We start from the raw sequence: 27,012 nt of genomic DNA, 5'->3' as shown, positions 1-27,012 counted from the left end.
GCATTAAAGGAAAAATTAAAGGAGAGAGTATTTTTTTTTGAGGGGGGGGGGGGGGGGGGGGGAGAGAGAGAGAGAGAGAGAGAGAGAGAGAGAGAGAGAGGATGGAAAAAATGAAAAATCCAGGATGGAATGTAACAATATTATGAAAAGGATAGTTGCTACTCACCATATAGTAGAGATGCTGAGTCGCAGACAGGCAGTCTCTAGCTGCTGAGACCACACTCAACTCAGTAGTCATGTGTGTGCATGAGAGTTTGTGTGGGGGTGGGTGGGTGGGTGGGTGGGTACGTGGGCAGGCAGGCGGGCGGGCGGGTGCGCGCTCCCGTGTGTGTATGTACAAAGAAGGTTTTGTTGGCTGAAAGCTCATTTTTGACAATCTTTTTGTTGTGCCTGTCTGCAACTCAGCATCTTCGCTATATGGTGAACAATAAAGTGAGAACAAATATGACAAAAAATGCTACTTGTGTCCTTTTTCTGGTGTACATATTATAGTAAGGATTCATTCAATCCCATGATATAGGAATAGAATAGTTGGAAAAGAATGATAAGTAACAATAAAATGGAGAAATCTGTCAAGTGAGATACAGTAAGGATAGAACAAGGTAGCAATTCATAGTGAAATGCTTACATTAGGAAACCATAGAATTCATGAGCAACAGATAATGCAGTCAAGAGATACAGTTGGAAAAATTTAAAAGAAAATGCACTATTCATACACAATTGGAAACCTGTGGCAAAAAAAGCTGTACTAGGGAGGAAAACCAGAAACAGATCAAAACAATTTTAAGACATAAAGGACAGGGCAAAGGAGGAAAAGGGAGCCAGTAAAGATGAAAACATATTATGAATGGAACAGGACACAAAGATATTCTGGGAAATATTGGAAACCTGAGAAGTGAAAAATAAGCAGGAAGGAAGATTCAAAGTGTAACATACTGTTGGCAACACAGTTATTAGAGAGAGAGCAGAGGCTCAGGCTGAGGAAAAATGGGGAAGGAAAGGAGCCATCTCAGCATTCACCTGTAATTATTTAAGGAAAACCTATGGTGTCTGGATAGGAATACGAACTGCTGCCCTTCCAAGTACAAGTCTAGTGTCCTATCACTGCACCACCATGTTTAGTTGAAAGAAGTAGGCTACAACAGAAGGGACTGTAAGTAAGTGTGATTGGTATCAAGCAAATCTGGAAAGTAAGTTCTCCTTTCTTGGAGATGCATAGTGTAGGTCTTACAAACAATTTTCCCCTTTCTAATTTTTCTCTAAGGCTTTCAAACTGATAAATATAATTTAAAAAAAATTTTGGCTGAATTCAAATAATGAGTAAACTTTGGAGTCCTTCCATTATTGCTTCTCCTATAGTATTGCAAGCATTTATTTAAACTCTGGAATATAAAATTTAAGGTAGCAATTGTAGCACAGATAACTTTGTTGAGCTTTTAAGGCAAAACTTATAAATAAAGAGAAGTATCTTTTCCAGATAACAATCTTTTGAATCACAAATGTGTTGTAAGAACAGACAGGATTTTCTTCACTTGTGAACTACGTAAGTTCTCAAAATACTTTTTTTAGTGCTACTCTATCACTCTTCCCTCTTGTTTCAGGTTTCATTTATAATTACCTCAACTGGCACATATGCTTTTATTTTTGATGGTAAGTCATCAGTAAGTCCTTGTCCTCTGAATATGGGCATCATACAGCTGTTATTCTTTGCACAAAATCTGCAGAGCTGATGAAACTGATCTGTTGTTGCATCTTCATCCGGAGTTACAGATCTGTGGCATTCGACTATTGTTGTCTGCATGGTGATTAGCTGTACTGACCTGTAAACAACATTATTCTTGTAAACAGAAATGAACAGTGTAGTAACTGTGTAAGTTTTTTCAGTCTTCTAGTAACACGATTATATTCTTAGGTTCTTCTCCCCTCCCTCCCCCCCCCCCCCCCCCCCGATTTATTTTGAAATATGAGAAAATGTTTCTATGTCGAAACTGTATTCCACAGCACACTTGAAAAAGGTTATGCGTAACTAATAGCATCAATTCCTATAAATATTATTATACTATTGATTAAAATTCAGAGGTAAAAGCAAAATTCTTAACTTAGAAAGAGTACGATTCAGTATAGCATTCACACATACTACAGCAAAGATAATACAACAGTTGACATAAAAATCCTGTGCTTTACTAAGACAATTATTAACAAGAATATTCTGTATGTGGAAGGTAGACAGTAGTGGTACACGTCAACTGAAACTGCATATATAAGCACTATTCTATTATAGCTATCTAAGTGTGATTTCTGCTTTTGCTTTGGTGGTCTACAAACAGCTTTTATACAGGGTGTCCCAGCTATCTTGTCCACCCAAAATATCTCTGGAACAATAACAGCTATTGGAAAACGCCTTTCACCGGTATCAATGTAGGGCTGGGGCCCATGAATGTACATATTTGGAAACATTCTAAAACGAAAGCATATGTGTTTTTTAACACAAACTTATGTTTTTTTAAATGGACCTCCTATATTTTTTCTGCGGCAATCCATAGCATGACAAAGCACATACACAATGCCGTTGATTGCATCACAATATTCCCATTAAATCCCGAGATATTAAGATGCAAAGTTGACGCTTGAAACACCCGACATGCACTGCTAGCGCACGTCCTGAGGCTCAGGTGTGAACCCCATGCTGCCCGTAATCGTGATGTGATTGACATGCGTAATCACACTTCCATACTTATCAAGAGGTCCGAAACAAATAATACGGTCTGCTGCCATCCTGCATTAACATCGTACGTTCCAGCAGGTATTTATGCAATAGGATAGGGGTGATGCGGTTCTGTAACATATCTGTGTACCGCAACGTTAGTCACAAAGTTAACTTCATTTATCGTTAATCCGTTACTTTGTGACTAACGTTGCGGTACACAGATATGTTACAGAACCGCATCACCCTTAGCCTATGGCATAAATACCTGCTGGAATGTACGATGTTAATGCAGGATGGCAGCAGACCGTATTATTCGTTTCGGACCTCTTGATAAGTATGGAAGTGTGATTACGCATGTCAATCACATCACGATTACGGGCAGCATGGGGTTCACGCCTGAGCCTCAGGACGTGCGCTAGCAGCGCATGTCGGGTGTTTCAAGCATCAACTTCGTGTCTTAATATCTCGGGATGTAATGGGAATATTGTGATGCAATCAACGGCATTGTGTATGTGCTTTGTCATGCTATGGATTGCTGAAGAAAAAATATAGGAGGTCCATTTAAAAAAACATAAGTTTGTGTTAAAAAACACATATGCTTTCGTTTTAGAATGTTTCAAAATATGTACATTCATGGGCCCCAGCCCTAATCCTTTATAGAGCACCAAAATATGTAATCGTCATTTCATCCAAACAGAGACTGTGACTTCAATGTCTGAATGCCATAGCCAGATTGCACAGGAAATTTTTGATGACAATGTTTTGTCAGTTAAGTACTGTTATATTGTCAGTGGATGATACCTTCTGGAATTCATATTTTAACAGGCTAAGAGTCTTGTTTCTACATTTATGCCAATCCATACTCGAGTATATGGAGTGTGGATCAGCTGGTGGAGCATCGGAGATAGTTTGCACATTTGCAATAAACCCTTGTGTCCAGGTGGCACAGTGCTTAAAGCATGCCTAGTAAGCAGAACATACCAGGTTCAGTTCCCAGCCCGGCATACATTTACACTCATCGCTGTTGATTCCGCATAGAGTCCTGATGCAGCTGATATCATTAGTTCCTTCCCTTTCCTTTCTCCCCCATCCACCTACAACTTACATAGTATGTATCATGACAACTGTGGAGTCCGCTTTCTGTCTGTCCTTTCAGATATGTCCAAAAAAAGGAAAAAACACCACGCATTCATAAAGCTTTTACTTAGTCATGCATAACATTTTACCTCATCACAATCCTTTTGTACAGCATATTTTTTCTAACCTGGGGTGTGTCAGGTGCTACAGTTTCCATTCTGAAACAGTTGCTAAATTAAAAAGGAATTTATACAGAAATGCACTTAATATACTGGATTATTCTAAATGATGAACCCATTTTCAAAAATTCTTATGTACTCAAGAACAAATACAAAATGAAGAAGCTTTATACCAATGAAAAGAGGAAGTTTCAAAGTTTTTGCTAGGCGGTGGCAGGTGGGCAGTGATGGTTTCAGAAGTGGACAGGAGAGTTTGCATGGCAATAAGGCCATCATTCCATTTCACTGACAGTTGTGAGTGAGATGGTGACTTTGGAGCATAAGGTTTTCTACGTTCTCGAGTTCGCGAAAAGTGAGTCGTAAATTGCAGTGCAGCGGGCATTTCGTACCAAATTCGGTATTCAACCACCAACTTGCAAAAGTGTTAGCCATTGGTTTAAGTAATTTAAATAGACTGGTTGTGTGTGCAAAGGAAAAAGCACAAGCAGACCGCATATGTCAGAGGATCATATCTGACAGATTTAAGGAAGTTCTGTGTGCAACCCCAGTAAGTCTACCAATAGAGCCAGTCGAGAACTTGGAATATCCCACCCAACTGTATGGGAAGTTCTGAGAAGGCATTTGCTATACAAACCCTACTGATTACAACTTGTGCAGACTCTCAACCCCAATGACAAAGCAAAGGGTCTCGCATTGTGTGCTTATGGGTTAGCAAAAATGGAGGATGATGCATTTCTACAGCATGTAATTTTTGGTGATGAAGTGATGTTCCATCTTAGTGGAAAAGTCAACAGACACAATGTCCACATATGAGATATGGAAAATCCACATTCACTAATGCAACACGAAAGAGACTCACCGAAGATCAATGTGTTCTGTGCCATATCCCATACAAAGGTTTATGGGCCATTTTTCTTTGCGGAAAGAACTGTAATGGGAATCATATACCTGGACAATGGCTGTTCCCTCAAATTATGGAAGATTCCCAAGACTTCATTTTCCAACAGGATGGAGCTCTGCCCCATTGGCACCGTGATGTATGAGACTTTATGAATGACTCCCTTCCTCAGTGCTGGATCGGTCGCAGGGATTTGGGGACCTGACTCTGCACTTACGGCCATAGAGTGTTCCTGATCTCACACCTGTGACTATTTCTTATGGGGTTATGTTAAGGAAGCTGTTTACATCCTGCCTCTACCAACCACTCTGAATGATCTGCGGAACCGGTAGTAACAGCAGATATGCTTTCGCATGTGTGCGATGAGTTTGGCTACGGCGTCAATGTTTGCTGTGCAGCCAACAGTGGCACACTGAACATTGTAACATTTCTAACTATTAAATAATTATTAAAAACTCATCAATTACAAATTATTAAATTTATTAAATTGATGTCAAACATTATGGAAAAAACCCTTGAAACTTCCTCTTTTCACTGGTATAAATATTGTTCATTTTGGATTTGTACTTAAATAAATACAAAGTTTTGAAAATGGGTCCATCATTTAGAATAACCCTGTATTAGTGATATGCAATGCTACACATATTCAGCTCCAAGCGATAGTGAAACAGGGTCCTTTTAAAGTTGTCTGTTGATGCTTGAGAAGCAAGAGTACTCACTGTTCTTCAAAGATGGCTTGTACGATCCTCGTCATATGTTGCAATGTTTCCATACAGTGAGGTTCAACAGCCGTAACGTATTTTATAAAGTGCGCTTTAACCATCAGCTGATGGTTAAAATGCATTTTATAAAAAGTACTCGTTATATGTAGCTGGACACTAATCTATCAAAATATGGCATGTGGATTTGCCTGAAACAGGTAAAGTGCCTTGGACTCTGAAGCTTTTGCAATGCAGTAACTGCTGTCCACATGAGAATCAACTTTTAAGACTCAAAAGTGTACATTACATCTAATGGCATATCAGAGTACCACACCTGATGTTTGTGCGCTATGACACTAAACAATGTTGACTGCCAGATTGTAGTCCCCCAAGTTCACTGTCTGAAACGCTTCCAACAATCAGTGAAGAACAGGTGAAAGAGGAGCTTATCTGAAAACACCACATCTTACCTCTGAATATATCAGTGTAATGCTGTTTACATGCTAATTACAGTCTGAATTATTTACTACTTCTGAACAATAGAATTTAACACAATGACATGTGTGTCATATTCCAGCCTGCAGCATGTGACACTGAACCTTCAACATATTCATGTCCCTGTCTATTGTAGTCCTTCACTGTTGAGCAAATACAGACAAGGAGCTGTAGCATATGTCATGGCAATGCAAGCAAGATACTGGTCATCCGATACCACATCTTTATTGCTCATGACTTTCATATTCGTTGGTTCTACATGTACATCGCCTACACAACAGCATAACCTGCATGAGCACAAATGACGCAGTATGACAAAACCATTCTGCATGTATCAAACTCATTCACATTCTGGTACTGCATCCTTTGAGATCAATCAGCTACAGTAGCACATCAACACTTACATTTTTCCCAGAGCTCTTCCAACACTAACCTTTTCCTAACACCAACACACGTGGTCAAGCAAGAGGGGATGCTGCTGGACTTAATATCTGTCATCTCTGTGTAATCACATCACTTATATTATACGATTTTCTGTATACTGTCAAAGTTTGGTTTCATTTGGACCATTTTTTCTGGGTGCTGCAAGTTTCACAAACAAAGGAGCCCCAAAGCTTCACTATCCAGCACAAATCTGATGTGAGAACATTACAGTTTAAGTTAAATTTTTGTGTCACATTCTTCTCCAGACTTTTGTGTAACATAAATATTGATACCACAATAGATGGCTACTTGCCATTACCATAGACATGAAGTAAACTCCTCCAGTGACAACATAAAAATTATTTGGAACATACTAGAAAATAAGACAGGAAAAACAAATCACAAAAAAATTTAAAGGTAGACAATGAACTGATCAAAGAAGAAGATGATGATGATGATAATATTTTTTTCTTTACCTAGCAGATGATTCAGGTTTGAACACTTCCTTAGCAGATAGCCTGCAGTTCCTAAGAATAGCCTAATAGCCTCCCAAAACAAGTCTGAGAAAATTCAACTGTATTCAACACCTCTAAAAAGAAGTTTTCAATGTTATCGGCACCCTTAAAAATAAATCTTCACATGGTTGTGACGAAATCACTAGTAAAATAAAGGACTGCTGTTCAGCTGAATAGGAATACATTGAGTTACTTGAGTGCTGAAGCTTTTCACAGTGGTCCTTTTCCAGAGAGAATTAAACATGCTATTGACAAGCCACTTCTCAAAAAAGGAGCCAAAAAGTTAGCAAAAGTGATTACTGATTCAGTGCATTATTGCCATTATTTTCAAAAAATTACAAGAAAATACCATACAATAGACATTATATACCCTTAATACAGGAAAAAATCAAACAATGGAAAATCCAGGATGAAATGCAATATTGTGAAAAGGAAAGTTGCTACTCACCATATAGCGGAGATGCTGAGTCACAGTTAGGCACAACAAAAAGACTGTCACAAATGCAGCTTTTGGCCAATAAAGACTTCATCGAAATTAGACAACAAACACACACATACACACTCACGCAAACACAACTCATGCACACACAACTGCAGTCTCAGGCAACTGAGACCACACTACGAGCAGCACCAGTGCATGATGGGAGTGGCAAATGGGTGGGTTTAAGGAGGAGGCTGGGGCGGGGAGGTGAAGGGGAAGGGATAGTAGGGTACGAGTGGCAGGCAGTGTCGTGCTGTTGGGGACCGTGCAGGGATGAGGCGGAAAGAGGCTAGGGCAGCTATGTGCAGTTGGGAGGTTAGGCGGAGGGCAGCGGAGCAGTGGGGAGGGGTGGGAGGGATAGTGGAAAAGGAGAGAAGTAAAGAGACTGGGTGAAATGGAGGAATGAGGGATGTTTAGTGCTGGAATGGGAACAGAGAAGAGACTGGAAGGGAGAGGACAATCACTTTTTATTGAGCCTACCTGCTACTCAGCATCTCTGCCCTTTGGTGAGTAGCAACTTTTCTTTTGACAATAGGAGAGAAGTAAAGAGACTGGGTGAAATGGAGGAATGAGGGATGTTTAGTGCTGGAATGGGAACAGAGAAGAGACTGGAAGGGAGAGGACAATCACTTTTTATTGAGCCTACCTGCGACTCAGCATCTCTGCCCTTTGGTGAGATGCAACTTTTCTTTTGACAATATTAATACAGAAAAACACACTCAGTTCCAAAGAATCTGGATTTCAAAAAGGACTGTCAGTGAACAGGGTATATTCACCTTGACAGGTGACACACTCGAGTCAGTATATGAGAAATAACTACCACTAAGAATATGGGGTGACTTGGTTAAGGTTTTTCATTGTGTAAAACAGTTAACATTATAATGGTCAAGTTTATGACATTCCTAAAACGGCGGAAAGGGGTCATTTTGACACCACATAAAATATTTTCATATTTGACTTAAATAAGTACTTTTTTTAGTGTTTGTTAATCCATACTTTATTTCTAGTAATCACAACAATTATTTACAATTATAAATAATAATTATTTATTTATTTGAATAACAACGTATCATATAAATTTATTGTTGCTACAAGTTTCTAAACTATAGATTTTAATTTAATACCTATTCATACAACCTTCTAGACAAATTTAGTATATTTGGTCCATTTTACTCTCACATGTGTTTTACAAACAGCTCTTTATTACTTTTCATTCAAGTTATTTGAAGCTGCTAGATGCTCTTAACACAAGTGATTTCTGTTTTATGTGCACATTTTCTGCACATGCCTTTGTGGCACTTCACACAGTTTTTGTTGGTCTTGTTGCCCTTCCAGAGGCTGATTTGGCACTTCCTCCACTTTCTATGTGATTTCAGTCCCATGTCCTCTTCCTTTGCCTGATGTTCTTACTCTTTTGTTCCCTTGAGTTCATTTTCCAGTTGAAGTATGAACTACTTCCTTTCCATTTTCTTGTTATTACTATGTTAAATATGACACATGCATTTATTGCTGCCACGTCCAGTGCACTGTAGAAGATATGCATTGGTCATCCTCTCCATGCAACCTTTATAGTATATTTATGGGTCATTTGATCAACCGCGTCCACCCCGTACTTTGTTGCATCGTAGAAGATTACGGTTTCAGGTTTTTCCTTTCCTCCCTTGCTTATTGTTAGTTCAGAATGCAGTGTACTACGAAGAATGACATTTTTATTCTTCTTCCCTTGGTGTGTGTATGTTGCCATTACTGTGCAGTATTGTGGTGGAGTGTATTTCAGAATTTGGCTTCGTTACTTCATCAGGGATTTCACGGAAGATCTCGTTTGTTGTATCAACTAATGAAGTTTTCTTTTCTTTCAGTGTTTTTAGCAAGTTGAATAGACATAAAGAAGTTGTCCGTGGTCACATTTCTTCCTTGATTTACAAATGGCTCCATGAGATGCAGAACGACGTACTCTCCAAGTGGTTGTTTCTTTCTATGCATGTCCTCTTTGCCGAGGTACAGGAAAGCATTACATACATACTTTGTCGTTACATCAACAGCCAACCAGAATTCGAGACCATATTTGTTGGACAGGAATTGTGTAAACCTGCATCTTGCTTTGCTTGGCAACAGTTGCTTGTCAATAGTTATATTTTCTCCACGGCAGTAATTGATAATACTGTTTTCAATTAATTTTCCCCAAATTTCAGATACAAGGGCGAATTTGTTGGCTGCCAGGCCTTCGGCCCGGGTTGGTTTTTCATCAAAATGGATAAATCTGAGAAGCTCCTGAAATATGTACCTTGGCATAACGTCCTTTATAAAAGAAGGCCTCCAAGAGTGCAACCAGAGATCATCCACAGACATACCTTTTCTGCACAGTACACCCTGAACATAAATGATGGCTATCAGTTTCTCCAGTTCCTCAAGTGACACAGTCCAGTCATTGTTTTTTAGTACTTTTTGAGCATTTGATTTTGGTGTATTTCTTCATGAGACGTAGCATTGCTTCATAAAAAAATAAGACAGAAGGTACTGATGACAGAGCTGGCTACTCATTGGTAAGCATAAGCAGTGGGACCGCTCTCCTTCAGAACATTCACAGCTGACTGCCTTCCAGAAGACAAATAATTTCCAATCTCCAACAAGGTTCCATCCCTTGCAATCATCTTTGTAGCTGCTTCCAACTGTACCAGCTGTAGTGAAAGAGGTGATGATTTATGTATATCAGCATCTGAATTCTCTTCTGCTAATTGTCCCTCATTCACAATGTCTTCATCTTCACTTGTGTGAGACACATGATCATCATCTTCATCAGTGTACTCAATTTCCGATTCAACTTTGGAATTCTCTTGGAGATGTAACACTTCTTCATCAGAAAGTCCACGCTGGCTATGTATGTTCGAAAATGTGTTTTACAGATAAGACTGCCTGAGTGACACAACATAAGCTGTGGCAAACTGGAATGTACACATGCCATGTTGCAACAATGAGGAGCTACTGCTCTGCATTACTCCTCACTGTTGCCACTGTATTGTTGGACAATTTACTTATATTCAGAAGAGAAATTACAGTGGGGTCAAATTGACCCCTTCCACCGTTCTAGGTATACTGAATGAAATGACGAAGAAAATTAAAATATTTTGTAAATAGTGAAACATATTCAGAAAGAGAAGAAAAATTTAGAAAAGGTCATTCATTCATTAACGAAGTAAATAAATTGGATATGACAAGGTACAAAAAAGTATGACAGGGGTCATTTTGACCCCTTCCACCATTCTAGTGTTAAGATATTACGGAGAGAATGCAATGTGTATCAGTTCCATATCATCACTTAACCATAAGCACTCAGAAATTGAAGCCATCAGACCCAGTGTACTACAAGGTTTGGTTTTTGATTATCTGTTGTTCCTGATAGACATAAATAATGTTGTACTTAAAGTTTCAGAAGATGCAAATTTTGTACTTTTTTCAGATGATACAAGTATAAAAAAAATAATAATAAAAAATAAAAAATACTAGTCCCCTCACTGAAAAAGTAGATAATGAAATATTCAAAAACACTAACAGATGGTTCAAGGCAGATGGATTATCACTAAATTTTGACAAGACTCAGTACATACAGTTCAGTGCTTCTCACACAACTTCAAAAGGTAAGAATAAGTTTCTCAAGCAATGAAATACAAGAATTAAGTTTTTAAGGCCGTAGATATGAGGGTCATCCACAAAATGAAGACTGTTTAGTTGTTTAGTTACACAAAATGAAAAACATTTTACTTACTGGACAAAAAAAAAAAAAGGCCCACACACAGTTCCATTACATACAGGGAGCTCCCTTCATTATGTGAGGTGGTCACTGCATTCAAAAGCAAGACTGCTTGCACATTTCTGCCGTGCACTTCATTCCTCTTCCTCTTTTCAGTGTTAACCACTTTCCATATCAGCTGTACTCGTGATGCTATGAGTGGAGGTTGCAAGAAGTCACCCTTGTCCAGCTGTTAAGTAATCAAAATGAACTCCCCAACTGAAAATTTCACCATCAAAGGTAAGGCGTATTATTTGATTTCTGAACCCCCAAAAGGTGCAACCAGAAGATATTTACTGCTAACTGAAAGCAGTCTATGGTAATAATGTAATGAATAAAAGAAATGTGAGAAAAGATGTGAAATTTCAACAATGTGCACTATGAAACTCTCCCAAGATGCCTATACTCAGCACAGAAGACCTGAAGACCGCAGTGGAAACAGAACATTGCAAGACAAGTGTGTGACTTTAAATGAATTGCACATTGTTTCCAGGCATCTCTTGTTCTTTGCTTGCTGACATTGTATTGCAACATGTTACGATGGGTTCTGCAACAACTGAGTGAGCAACACAAAACTCAGAGAATGGTGTCATCACTGAAATTTTTCACTTAACATCACACATATTGAGGGATAGAGACGCTTATCTTGGTCAGGTTGTGACTGGTGATGAGATCCGTTTATCTCACATTAACTCACAAAGCACACACCAAACACTTGAGAGGCATCATCCATCATCACCCAAAAAACCAAGAAAATTCAGACAGACTCACTCAACACATAAGATCATGGCAATCATCTTTTGGGATCTTAGAGGTGTTCTTTTGGTTGATTTTATGCCAAAAGACACTACAGTCAGTGCAAATTATTGTTCTGAACTTTGGAAAACTAAGGACAGCGATTCAAAACAGAAGGCGAGGAATGCTTTCTGATGAAATTGCACTGCTTCATCACAATGCCTACTCTCACACTGCTGCTGTAGCTCAAGATTTGCTGGGTCAATTTGGATGGGAAATTTTTGATCATCCATCCTGTACACTAGACCTTGCTCCTAGTGATTTCCACCTTTTCGCTATGATAAAACTGTTTTTGGACTGTAAATGTTTTGGAGAATGCAGTTACCACCTGGCTTAATTAACTGGCAGCAGAAGAGCATAACAAGGGAATTCTGAAGCTCATGACCATATATGATAAATGTTTCTGAGTGTAGAAGGTGATTATGTACAGAAGTGGAGGAAGATTAATGTATGAAACAGAATTTTTTTTTCTCCAATGAATATTGTGTTTTTCATTTTGTATAGCTAGAAAGTCTTTATTTTCTTGATGACCCTCTTAGATTACAACCTCACGTGGAAAAGCCCTTGCCTGGAATTATTGAAGCATTTTGGTTGTCAGTATCCATGATTACTGCTATAGATAATTTAAAAATGAAGAAACTAATTTATTCTGCACATTTTCACACACTAACGAGTTATGGAATCATTTTCTGGGGGAATTCAAGTTACAGGGATAGTATTTTCATAATACAAAAGTGTGTTATAAAAATTATATCTGTTGTTAAGTCAAGAACAATGAGAAGAGACGTCTTTTTAAAAAAAGAAAAATAAATAAATAAAACAGAAGAAACCTGGCTATTTTGACAATTACTTTACAATGCATATATTAATAAATGTCCTGTGATTGTCAGATTTTCTCTCTTCACAAAAAAACAGTGGAAATCATGAATATAACCCAGGATCAAAAACAGTCTCTATTAAGAGCTCAAACAGTTCTCATTAGTACAGAACGGAATCAGCAACATTGGTGCACAGATATTTAACAATCTACCAGAGCACTTTAAATGTCATACAGATGATGTAGTGGCATTAAGACTAAATTAAAGAACTTTCTATTTGGTAACTTCTTGTACTCCATTAAAGACTAGTATCACAGAAACTCTTGAATTTAATATTTTAGGTTAATGTATGATTAGAATCAACACTGTAATATGGTAATGTAATATCATTTCACTGCATTGCTGATTGGTTGGTTGGATGATTAAAGGCACAAAACAACTACATCATCAATTCCTTTTTCCTTGCACAGACAGGTCTACATGACTGTAGATCAGAGATAGCCTACCACATAGAACCCAGGGGGAGAACACCTCATGTTCCTAAAACTGTCAACGAAGGCAAAAAATAAAATAAAAATGAAGAAGAAGAAAGGGAGAGAGAGGAAGAAAGGCAAGCAAGGTGCCTCATCTATGGAGCAGCCAGTAGCCCCTGAAAGCAGAGTCCAACGAGGAGATACACATCCGCCAGCCCCTGCCATTATCTGAGGTAAACCAATCAGAAATTGCCTAATATATACTAGCAACACAGACAGGGCAAGAGGAGCAAAGAGAGACAAAAGATGAACAAATCTAACATACCACATAAGAGGGGCAAGAGGAGTAGACAAGAAGGCACAGTGAGGACTGGGTTGGACCACTAAGCCCAGACAGCTGCAGCCCGGTCCAGGCAGAGGAGGCAACAGTGTTCTGCCAACACCTCAATGGACCGACAATGTTAAGTGGCCTTTCCTTAAAGAGAGTAGTGAAAGCCCCCCTTCATGTAAACTAAGTCGGTTGTTGACTCTTCCATGGTCAGCAAGATTAAGTGTCTGCTGCAGGGCGACCAGGTTGAGACAGTTCAGCAAAATGTGGACCACCATCAAATGGGAACTGCAAACAACAGTAGAAAGGGTCCTTGCAACGGAGGAGATGACCATGAGTAAACATGACCAGAGGAGTATGCATAGCAAATGCAAAGTTGGCAAAGGACAGTAAAGTCCTTGTGAGAGGCCTGCATGGAGGACCTCCACAGATCCATAGTCTCCTTTATCACCTGTAGTTAGAGTGGTGAAGTCAGAATGAGCCATTCCATATTCCTCAAACTTGATGGCATAATACTGATCACAGGTCTGTTTCCAGAACACTGATCTCAAGAGTTGGTTTACTGGTAGCCAGTTTGACCAGGCTATCAGCAAGTTCATTCCCCAGGATCCTGACATGGCCTGGGGCCCATATGAAGATCACTGAGTGTCCACAATGCTTGAGGGCATACAGGGAATCTTGAATAGCAATGACTAAGGAATGGCAAGGGTAACACTAGTTGAGAGCTTGCAAATTGTTCAAGGAGTTGCTGCAAATGAGAAACGACCCACTGTTGCAGGAACAGATATGCTCAAGAGCATGAAAGATGGCTACTAACTCCAAGTGAGAGCAATACAGCCACCTGCTAAGGAGCACAGTTCAATATGTCACATGTGAGTATAAGCAGAGCCACATGACCAGCAACCACCGAACCATCAATACAGACTATTTCTGACCCCCAAGAAGCACTGATGATGGAGAAAAAATGATGGTGAAGGCCTTAGGAGGAACCCAGTCTTTCCTACTGCGTGAGAGGTCAAGACGAAGCTGTGGCCAAAGGATGTACCATGGAGGTATAAGTGACTGGGCCCTGAGAAGAGATGGAAGAGCAAACAACTGGAATTCAGAGAGGAGGGACCAGACATGGATTGCAATAGTAATCTCTGATCTGGGCCGCCGTTGCAGGAGATGGATCTCCATGTATGGAAAGAGGAGATGGTAGTTCAGATGCTTAGGGGAACTGGGTACTATACTCGACAAGCTGTTGTTGGCACCTGATCCACAATGGAGGAGGGCTACAATCCACAAGTAAGCTGTTCATAAGTGTAGTTTGAAAGACTCCTGTCACAAGTCGAACCCCACAGTGGTATCTCAGATCCAGTACCCATAATGCTGAGCATGATGCCAAACTGTATGCCAGACTCCCATAATCAAGATGGGATTTATCAGGGTTTTGTACAGCTGCAGACAGGTAGTTCGATGTGCATCCCAGCTGGTGTTACTCAGGCAGCGAAGTGTATTAACGTGCATCCAGTACTTTTGCTTAGGCTGGTGAAGATGGGGAGAAACGAAGACCAGTCCTAAAAAGGGATAAGACTCCATTACATTGAGTAGTTGGTTGTCGAGGTAAAGTTCTGGTTTTGGGCAATTGGTACGATATTGCTAGAAGTGCATGACATGAGTCTAGACATGGCTGAAAAGCAAAAGCTATGGGTGAAGGCCCACACCTGCACCTTTTGTGTGGCACCTTGCAGTAAACATTCACTGAGACCAACACTAGAGGAGCAATAACAGTGGCAAAAGTCACCAGCTTACAAGGAGGGTGATATTGAGGACCCCACAGCTGCTCCTAGGCCACTGATGGGTACTAGAGAGAAAGGGAGGGACACACAGTACAAAGCCCTGCAAGACCCCATTTCCTTGAACTGGGGGAGGGGGCGGGCAATGCACTGTGGGAAGCACCAACTCGAACCCACAAAGTACGATGCAACAGGGAACTTCTAGATAAAAACTGGGAGTGGACCCTGGAGACCCCACTCATGTAAGGTGATAAGAATGTCATGTCACAATGTGGTGTCATAAGACTTTTGTAGGTCAAAGAAGACAGCTATAAGGTGCTGACAATGGGCAAAAGCTGTTCAGATGGTAGGTGCCCGGTAAACCAGATTATCAGTAGTGGAAGGGCCATGGTGAAAACCACTATGGGACGGAGCCAAAAGACCCCGAGATTCACAGAGCTAGTACAGACATTGGCTCACCATGCATTCTAGAAACTTACAGAGAAAACTGCTGAGACTTATTGGGTGGTAACTGTCAACTTCCAGAGGGTGCTTTTCCAGTTTCAGTACTGAAATGATGAGGTTTTCTTGCCACTGCAATGGGAACTCACCCTCGCTCCAGATGTGGTTAAGGATGGCAAGGACAGGACATAGATAGTCCACTGATAGGTGCTCGATAATTTGGTTGTGGACGTGGTACAGCCATGGGGCTGTATCAGGACAGTTGGCTAGGACACTGGTGAATTTCCACCCACTGAATGGGGTTTATGTGACTCCAGGTGGCATACAGTAAAAGGTAGTTGCTTTCACTCCACCCACTGTTATAGGACACAAAAGGGCATGTTAATTCTCATATGCAGAGGCTTCAGCATAATGCAGAGTAAATGTTCAGCGGTGGCATCTGGGTCAGCATAGACAGTGCCATTCAAGTTAATACCAACTACACCTGCAGCTACCTGGTACCTGTAGAGATGTTTGCCCTTTGCCCAAACCTAAGAAAGGAAGTACATGGGCTGATGGTTGAAACATATTGTTCCCAACATTCTTGTTTCCATCGTTTTATAACATGGTGGACCTGGGCATGGAGCTGGTTTAAAGACAACGAGGTGCTCCATCAATGGGTGACACTTATGGTGCTGGAGAGCCCATCTACAATCCCTAATGGCCTCTTCAATATCTGGTGATCACCACAGTACTGTCTTCCATCGGGACAGGTCTGAGGATCAGGGGATCACCAAATCAGATGCCAAAAGAATGGCTGTAGTTGTATTCTGGTGACAGCAGAGGCAAAAGCACCTCATTGTTGACAGCCCTTCTTGGCAGGCATCCACGGGAGTGACACTGATGGAGGGACAGGAAGATCGGGAAGTGGTCATTGCAATACAGGTTATTGTGGACTCTCCAGTGGATGGTTGGCAGAAGACAAGGGCTGCAAATGGAAAGGTCAATGCCCGAGAAAGTCCCCTGTGCTACACTGAAGTGTGTGGGGGTACCGTTATTCAAGAGGCAAACGTCAAGTTGTGCATGTAAGGTTTTATGGTCTTTACTGTGGCCAGTGATCATGGTTTCAGCCCTCAAATAGTTATGGGCATTGAAATCACCCAAGATTTGGATAGGTAGGGGGGTTTGAAAAACCAATGAAAACAAAATGTTCTGAGACACATCACTGAGATGGAGGTAAACATGCAGATGGTAATATCCTGAAATGCCGTTACCCGAATGGCCACAGCCTCCTAAGGTGTACGAGGGGAACCAAAAGAAACCGGATTGTTGTCATAAAAAATTTATTGATGAACCTTTTTACAAAATTACTTCAGTCACCTTCAAAATACTCTCCAATACATGTGATGCACTTGTCAAGTCTCTTTTCCCACTGTTGGAAGCATGTTTGGAACTCTCCAAGTTTGATATTGTCCAGTGCCCTTTGCAAAACTGTTTTTACCGCCTCCACATCATCATAACGCTCCCCTTTTAGCGTTTTTTTCATTCGTGGAAATAGGAAAAAGTCACACGGGGCTAGGTCCGGTGAATACGGACTGTGGGGAACGACAGATGCCTCTGAGATGCCAAGTAGTGGGTCATTCATAAGGCCGTGTGTGCTGGAGCGTTGTCGTGATGCAGAAACCAGTCACCTGATCACCAAAGTTCCGGGCATTACCTTCTCACATCTTCTCGCAGACACCTTAAAACATCCAAATAAAAGTGCTGGTTAACAGTCTGGCCAGGATGTACGAATTCCCGATACACAATTCCACGAACATCAAAAAAGGCAATGATCATCGTCTTCACATTTGACCTCACTTGCCTTGCGTTTTTTGGTCTGGGAGAGTTGGGAGTCCTCCACTGGCTTGATGCTTGCTTGGTTTCTGGGTCATACCCATAACACCAACTCTCATCCACTGTAATGACTTTGTTCAAGAAATTTGGATCATGTGCAATCTCTGTTTTCAAGTCCTGACACACATTCATGCAGATGGTTTTTTGCTCCTGTGTGAGAAGGTGCAGAACAAATTTAGCAGCAACACGTCTCATGTGCAAATCCTCACTCAAAATCCGCTGGCACGAGCTCCAACTGATTCCTGTCTCTGCTGAAATTTGGTCGATCTTTTGGCGATGATCCTCGTTGAGCTTTTGGTGGACCTTTTCAATGTTCTCCTCATTTCGCGATGTTGAAGGGCGTCCAGAACGAGCTTGGTCTTCAACACACATCTCACCACGTTTAAAGCACCCAAACCACTCGAAAACCTGTGTGCGGCTCATAGCGTCCTCCTGGAAAGCTTCCTGAAGCATTTGGTGTGTCTCTGTTGCAGTTTTTTTAAGCAAGAAACAAAATTTCCCATACTCTATGTTCTTTTAAAGTTGCCATAACGATTTCGCAGAGGTAACCTGCCAAAAGTCAGAGAAACACAACACCACACTTGCACGTTCAGCTCTACACCGCCGCTGTCTGCACATCTGTTTCATGAAGATCTCTACTAACACCATCAACCGTGAGAACCCTGCACTACGTCTACAAGTGGCAGCGCCCTCGGAGACCAGTTTCTTTTGGGTCCCCCCTCGTATTATGAGACACAAGTTCGCTATATAGTGTGTCCAGAACATATGTGCAACTCCGCCCAACACCCTGTCATAGGTGAAACGATTCTTATAATAATCCCTATATGCACAAAGGGCCGGGGTCCATGTTGCTGGAAACCATGTCTCCTGAAGGGCTATGAAGAAGGCAGCGGAAGTGCTTATAAGATGTCATAGCACAGCCAGGTGGTTTAAAAAGCCAGTACAATTCCACTGGAGAATAATGCTGTCGATATACTGTGAAGCCATGAAGGGACCAAGGAGGCAGGTTATGCCCTAGATTCACTTGCTGACACTGGTTGAGGGATTATGGCCTCAATACATACTGGTTCCAGGTTCTGTTGTGTGGTGCGAACCAGGGCCTCAGGGGCTTCCAGAATCTCTGCTTCAGCCACAAGAGTGGAACAAGCTGGATCTGGTGGTGTGGGGACTATCGGATTGTCCTTCTTCTTGGAGGACTTATTCTTGTCTTTCCTCTCCTTAGAGGATTTTGATGACTGTGAAGCCTTCTCTGAATCAGTTTCAGGTAAAGATGATGACAGCAAAGCACTAAGACCAGCAGCCTCTGGCTCCTTCAGCCACTGGTTGGTGTCCGGTTGCAGACAGGCAGAAAACTTGGAAGGAAATGTCCTGAGGGACCCCTTCCTAGCAAGAGAATCCAGAGTAAGGTGACTCGTCTCTGACTGAGAAGTGGGGACCAACGTCCCTGGTGGGTGGGAAGCCATTGATCTCAAAGCAGGTCAAGTGTGGGGGAGGCAGCAAGAGGGGAGCCCCCAAACATCAGAGGGACAGGCATGGCTGAGCAACCCTGAGGGCCCACTGTAGGTGGTGTAACAGGTGGGAGTACCGTCATCAAAGTGGGCAGTGTCATAATAGCATTAACTGCATTAAAAGAGGACTTTCCTTCCACAGAGACTGCTGGGGTCATCTGACCACCAGTGGGAAATAACTTCATCTACTTCATTTGCAGCTCAACCACCATGGTGTCATCCACTCCAAACAGGGCCTCTCCTCATGTGTGTCACCCAGCCTCAGTAATGACTACCTGGCCAGTAATCCTTTGGTTGGAGTCCCTATGCCCCACTCATGATGGGCATATTCTCCTTGCGTACATGAGGAGTTTTCAGCTCAGGCACCAACAATGCAATCTCTGCTTGGTCGGAGGGCTACCACTGGCAAGTACTTGACGACCGTCTCACAACAGGATGGCTACAATGCTGGTTTGAGATATATTAATTTATTAAAGGGAAGGGTGCAAAGATGGAAAGGCATAGAGATGGAGTGTACACTGCATGGAAAACCTCCCTTCATGGTCCACACTTATGGAGAAGTTTGAAAATTAATGGCAGGTGAAACCCAACATTGGAGACCATGTGTTCATTTAATGAAACATTGTAGAGAACACCAGAAATGGAAACTTGAGTGCCAATCATAAATCAGGTCCAAGGAGGGTCTGCACCAAGAAAACCATCTGAATGTAGAGGAATGGTGCTCCTCATATCAATGTCTACATGGTAATTATAAAATAAATGGAACATTTTTAAAAAATCAGTATAGATAAATGTATCAACAAAAAAAATATTTTTTTAAAAAACTATAAAGCAACTCAATGGATGAAAATCTACTCACCAAGTGGCAGCAGAAGAACAAACATATAAGGGGATTGAAATCTGCATTTTCAGAGACACTGGCACTTTCTTCTGACAGAAGAGTTGAAGTCCAGGAAGAACGGTGAAGGAAAAGGACTGGTGAGATTTAGGAAATGGGGAGAGTTTAGAAATTGTCATCCACAATCCCAGGTCAGGAGAGACTTACCTTATGGAATGAAAATGAAAGACTGGCTGTAGGGAACTGCACCAGATGAGATTTGAAAACTTGAGACAGACGGGATGGGATGAGGAGGAAAGTCTGATTATCCAGCAACAAACAATGTAGAAATTTCCATGTAAGTTATTCAGATGAAGCTGTACAAACTGCAGCTCCTACAAGCTGTAAGCCATGGCAACCAAATACTCCATCTGTATTGCAAAATGTTCTCGAAAATGACTTCACAAGTAAATTAATCTTCAGTGACAAAGCAACTTTTAATTTTTGGAAAAAGTCAACAAACACAACACATGTATATGGGGGACAAAGCATCCATATGTAGCTATTCAACACACCTCAGATTCTGAGAAAGTTAATATGTTCTGTGTGGGCCCAACAGGAAAGTACATGGGCCCTTTCCCTTTACTGTCAGAACTGTCACTGGTCTCACCTCTCCTGATACACTGCAATTGTGGCTCAAGCCACAACTTGAAATTGATACAAGGGATTTCATCATTCAACATGATGATGTCACTCTACATTCTCCCAGCTGTGTAAAAGGTTACCTGAATGAGACGTCACGAAGTCCACCTCTACTACAGAACTTTGAAGACTTGTGACACCACATTGCAGCAGCTGTTCTTTCTGTTACTCCTGTATGATAGGTCAGGTATGAGCATAACTGGATTACCATTAGATGTGTATCATGTGATGAAGAGTGGACACAGAAAATCTGTAATTGTAAAACACTTTTGAGGGTTTGTCTTTCACATACTGTATCATTTGTTATATTGCTCATGGCCATTTATCTGTATCAGTATTTTGAATTGTTACAATAATTCTCATTTATTGTTCTGCATCAGTTGCTCATTTTTAAAACTAAATATGTACAGTCTAATATTTTACAATAAGTAGAAAAGACAAGATCTGTAGAAAAATGTATAATTTACCTAAGTAATTGTGCCAGCACTCCACCTTGATTACTCAGAACCATATATCAGAGCACTGTGTTTTGCTGCACTAACAGTGTAGAACAATGGGTATATAAAATATAAACAGCATAAAATAGTTAAATTATGAAATGGAACAAAATCTGGGCATTGACAGTGGGCAAAGAAGGCAAAGGAAGAAGGGTGGGGGAGGGAGGGATAGTGGCAGCGATGCTATGTGTTTAACAAGAGAGCGTCTTATACTTAAATCACAAAAAGTCAATAATGTAAAAAATCTTGTTACAATACCAGAATGGTTGTGTAAAACTGTAAAAGGGGGATAAAATAGTAGATTATAAAAGTGGAGATAAAGTAGCGAAAATTGAATTAGTATCCGAAGATATTCAAAGTGTGAACCTCTGAAAGTATAAAGTCATACTTTCTTATTATAAAAATAAAATTGTATACAAATTTTAATTTCATTTTACACAGTCATTCTGATATCTCAACAGAAACTTATTTATATTATTAACTTTTTGCAATTTTAGTACAAAAACCATTAGCATCTCTGCGACCATCCTTCCCTCCCCCAACCCTTGCCTTCTCTGCCCACTCTCAATCTGCTCCCCTCACTCCAATTTCATAATATCATCATTTTATGCTGTTTACATTTTACATACCCATTGGTCTACATGATTAATATTTCAATGAGTATTTTTACATAATTATACATTCTATAGTTTTAGCATGAACTCTCTTGTTTAACTCCACCAGCCCCTCCCTGCTTTCTTTCCCCTCTCCCAATTAGCCTCAGTCCATTTTCCCTTCCCCCCACCACCCTACCTCCAACATATACCTATTTGAAACAGTGGCTGCAACTTCAAAACACAGTTCTCTGATATGTGGTTCTGAGTAGACAAGATTGGTTGCTGACATGACTACCTAGGTAAATTCTATGTTTATTTACAAATCTTGCCTTTTATACTTATTGTAAAATATTAGATGGTACACATTTAGTTTTATTTTGTTTTGCATCTGAAGATGATCCAGGGTGATCAAAACATGTAATCTAATTAAAAATGTGCAACTGACATGGAACAATAATGAGAATTATAATTATCATGTAGATTATAGTGGTTTTGAATTGTTTCACAGACTTTATTACATAGCACCAATGTGAACTTTCTCCAGTTCTGCAGTAATCTCATCAGTTTCAAACTAAATATCTGTAATGATTTGTTATGGCATATATGATCATCTTGCAATAAAGTGTTAAAGTGCACATTCGAGTCCACAAATGGCACTTGTAGTCAAGTAAGTAGAAGCACAAAATTCAAAACTGTATGGATTTTATGCCAGAATGGAATTCAATTCAATGTATTTATGAATCGCCATGCTTACAACTTCATTATTTCAATTTTATTTCTATATCAGCTTGTGGTTTGGAATCAGTATATGCTTTCTGTTTACCACAAAATATCTGTTATGGGTCAACATTTACAATGTAACAACAAACTACTGATGATGAAAAAATCTCTGAATCAAGCAGGTGCTACACTCCTCAAAAAATAATTACTTTCTTCCACTCATTCATGTTGTTCTTTCTTGTTTTCACTGATTAAAATAGGATTAAAATTCATTACATCCTGTCAAGAGGGTGGTTCCTGACTGCAGATTGTTTTCTACTTTTTCAACAATGAGGGGAAGTCTAGTTGCTCCAACACTGAACAAACATTTCCAGCAGTAATGTGGAGCAACTTCCTGAAAACAAAACACAAATACACCAAGATAGCTGGTCTAGAATTCAAATCTAGCTCCATTTCAATAGTACTACTGTGAAACCTCAAAAGTTAACTATAAGGCATTGAAGATGTTACAGGAACAGATTTGAAAGAAATAATTATTTGCATATATTTATACATTACCTGTTACTTATTAATTAATACATAATCAGCTTTGTTCAACATCTGATTATTGTGATAGTGTACATCAGTTACAGGGTTCTTTGAGTGTTTTTTGTTAGCTCATTCACTAGGCGACACTATTGTAGTCACGAAGCTTTCTCTTAAGATAGATAGTTACCTTCAATTGTAGCTGCTTTCAGTTAATGAAGTTTGAAAGTAAACATTTAAATCCCAATGCTACTTCTCATATACAATATGTTTGTTGTTTAATAAAATTACCAATGGCAATGTAATATTTGAATAGTTTTAATCAGTTTATGTGACTGTTCTGAGCCACTGTCAGTGTGCAACAATTAATGTGATGTTGTGCCATAATTAGTTAGTGTGGGAGAGGACTGCAGGTTGGTATTTTGTTGTGGTAATTGTAGCTGGGAAGCCAAGAGAGTGTCAGATGACAGATGAGGCTCTCCCATGGGACTGTAGATTATGTAGTTGACACAAGGGAATCATGGAACGGGGAAGAAGGATTTGCGCTCTTCATGCAGAACCAGAAATGGCATATTCTAAATTAGATGGGCTGAAGGAAGAAAGAGACAGCAGGAGCTGGGAAAAGGTGACAAGTAATAAGTAAGGGGGCGGGGGGGGGGGGGGGGGGGGGGGGGGGGGGGGGACGACACTCAGGAATCACAATTCAGATTCCAGTTTGCAATTAGTTCAATTCCTTAAGAGGTTTGAGCACAGCAGGGTGCAGCAGATTCATAGAAATAACTTTAAAACAAAGAAGAGAGTCCTGCTGCTAGGTAGTATTAACAGGAGGGATGTAGGCCAAGTGTTACATTAAAAGCTAGGTGCAGAATACCAGGTCATAGGCATTGTGAAACCTATTGCCAGGGTTATCCAGGTAACAGGGAATACAGGAGCTTTGTGCAGGGATTTGCATGAAGAGGGTCAGTAGGTTTGTTCATAAAAAAATAAATCTTCTGCTACTAGTCACAATTTTTCTTTATTTTACTTTTCGCACGACCTGTTTCGAGAAATAATTCCCATTTTCAAGTGCATTTTTTGTGTGTATTAAGCCATTTCTTTTGATGTTGTCAGTGTGTGTGAGTCTGCTTCATTTCATTGACTTTTACTGCAATACATAAGAAACATGCAATTTTTTAGTTGGGTATCAATTCATTTGTACTTACAGTTTTCTAACAGTCAGTTTGTGTAGAACCACACACACACTAACCATCACACACAACTTGTTGTACACTTTACACATTGAAAATATCTTATATAAACAAAACAGTTACAAAGATCTTCTTACAGGTAGTCCACAGAGAGAACATTATAGGCCTTCCACAGATTATGACATGCTTTGGAACAGAGATTATTTATCTTAACAATTTGGCTCATAAATTACTTATATTGATTTTACAATTGTGCTGATTTCTATGCTTTACAATTTTTATTTAAGTATATTATTGAAACATCTGAAGAAATTCACTGATGCACTTACAGGTTTGTCATCTAATATTTTATCTTCCTATTTTCTGTAATGTGAATATATCTCCACTTCTTCAAGCAAATCCATTTTATGTCCTTTATTTAGTTAGTGGAGTACTTTGACATTTTGCTCTATTTTTTCAAATGGGTGTCCAGTATTGTGTGTGTGTGTTGCTATTGCTGATGTAGTGTGTATGTTGTGTGTGTATGCTCTAATGTGCTCTGTGTACCTGGTGTTGGAATTTTGGCCTGTTTGTCCTAAGTAGAACTTGGAGCATTCCTGGCATGTTACCTTGTATATTCCAGAGACTGAATATGGATCATCATTACACTTTATATTGTGTATTAGTTTTTGCTGTAGCTTATTAGATGTAAAAAACCCAATTTTTACTCTGTGTTTTTTGAAAATATTTGCAATATTCTGTGAAACATTGCCTATGTATGGAACACTAGATATAAATTTGTTTTTCTCTTTTTCTTCTGTGGTGCAGCTTGTATTTCTGGGTTTTTCTTCACTTTGTCTATGATTGTGTCAACCATATTTTCTTGGTTCAATGGTATTTTTGTTGCCCTTATGCAGCATTGATCTGTATGCTGCCCATTTATGGATACTTGGATGACATGAGGTTGCAGGGATTGTGGTGTCAGTCATTGTGTTTTTCCTATAAATTTTGAATGTGCATGTGTTGTTGTGTCTTGTAATATTTACATCTACATCTATACTCCGCGAGCCACCTTACGGTGTGTGGCGGAGGGTACTTATTGTACCACTATCTGATCCCCCCTTCCCTGTTCCATTCACGAATTGTGCGTGGGAAGAACGACTGCTTGTAAGTCTCCGTATTTGCTCTAATTTCTCGGATCTTTTTGTTGTGATCATTATGCGAGATATATGTGGGCGGTAGTAATATGTTGCCCATCTCTTCCCGGAATGTGCTCTCTCGTAATTTCGATAATAAACCTCTCCGTATTGCGTAACGCCTTTCTTGAAGTGTCCGCCACTGGAGCTTGTTCAGCATCTCCGTAACGCTCTCGCGCTGACTAAATGTCCCCATGACGAATCGCGCTGCTTTTTGCTGGATCATGTCTATCTCTTCTATTAATCCAACCTGGTAAGGGTCCCATACTGATGAGCAATACTCAAGAATCGGACGAACAAGCGTTTTGTAAGCTACTTCTTTCATCGATGAGTCACATTTTCTTAGAATTCTTCCTATGAATCTCAACCTGGCGCCTGCTTTTCCCACTATTTGTTTTATGTGATTATTCCACTTCAGATCGCTCCGGATAGTAACTCCTAAGTATTTTACGGTCGTTACCGCTTCCAATGATTTACCACCTATGGCATAATCGTACTGGAATGGATTTCTGCCCCTATGTATGCGCATTATATTACATTTATCTACGTTTAGGGAAAGCTGCCAGCTGTCGCACCATGCATTAATCCTCTGCAGGTCCTCCTGGAGTACGTACGAGTCTTCTGATGTTGCTACTTTCTTGTAGACAACCGTGTCATCTGCAAATAGCCTCACGGAGCTACCGATGTTGTCAACTAAGTCATTTATGTATATTGTAAACAATAAAGGTCCTATCATGCTTCCCTGCGGTACTCCCGAAATTACCTCTACATCTGCAGATTTTGAACCGTTAAGAATGACATGTTGTGTTCTTTCTTCTAGGAAATCCTGAATCCAATCACAAACCTGGTCCGATATTCCGTAAGCTCGTATTTTTTTCACTAAACATAAGTGCGGAACCATATCAAATGCCTTCCTGAAGTCCAGGAATACGGCATCAATCTGCTCGCCAGTGTCTACGGCACTGTGAATTTCTTGGGCAAATAGGGCGTGCTGAGTTTCACATGATCTCTGTTTGCGGAATCCATGTTGGTTATGATGAAGGAGATTTGTATTATCTAAGAACGTCATAATACGAGAACACAAAACATGTTCCATTATTCTACAACAGATTGACGTAAGCGAAATAGGCCTATAATTATTCACATCTGATTTATGACCCTTCTTGAAAATGGGAACGACCTGCGCTTTCTTCCAGTCGCTAGGTACTTTACGTTCTTCCAGCGATCTACGATAAATTGCTGATAGAAAGGGGGCAAGTTCTTTAGCATAATCACTGTAGAATCTTAAGGGTATCTCGTCTGGTCCGGATGCTTTTCCGCTACTAAGTGATAGCAGTTGTTTTTCAATTCCGATATCGTTTATTTCAATATTTTCCATTTTGGCGTCCGTGCGACGGCTGAAGTCAGGGACCGTGTTACGATTTTCCGCAGTGAAACAGTTTCGGAACACTGAATTCAGTATTTCTGCCTTTCTTCGGTCGTCCTCTGTTTCGGTGCCATCGTGGTCAACGAGT

General features: G+C 40.2%; 1 protein-coding gene across 1 annotated transcript in view; it reads right to left on the bottom strand.

Annotated features, from left to right (window-relative positions):
* LOC124584523 (zinc finger protein 585A-like) overlaps positions 1-27,012 on the bottom strand; it is an 85,994-nt gene that overhangs the window by 46,736 nt on the left and 12,246 nt on the right. Inside the window, exon 3 of the mRNA XM_047131370.1 lies at positions 1,619-1,820. Within this exon, the coding sequence (XP_046987326.1) occupies positions 1,619-1,820 (202 nt within the window). The remainder of the gene's footprint in view (positions 1-1,618; positions 1,821-27,012) is intronic.

Source organism: Schistocerca americana, chromosome 1 (genome assembly GCF_021461395.2).
Source record: "Schistocerca americana isolate TAMUIC-IGC-003095 chromosome 1, iqSchAmer2.1, whole genome shotgun sequence".
Taxonomy (NCBI): domain Eukaryota; kingdom Metazoa; phylum Arthropoda; class Insecta; order Orthoptera; family Acrididae; genus Schistocerca; species Schistocerca americana.
This window is presented reverse-complemented; position numbering and strand designations above follow the sequence as displayed.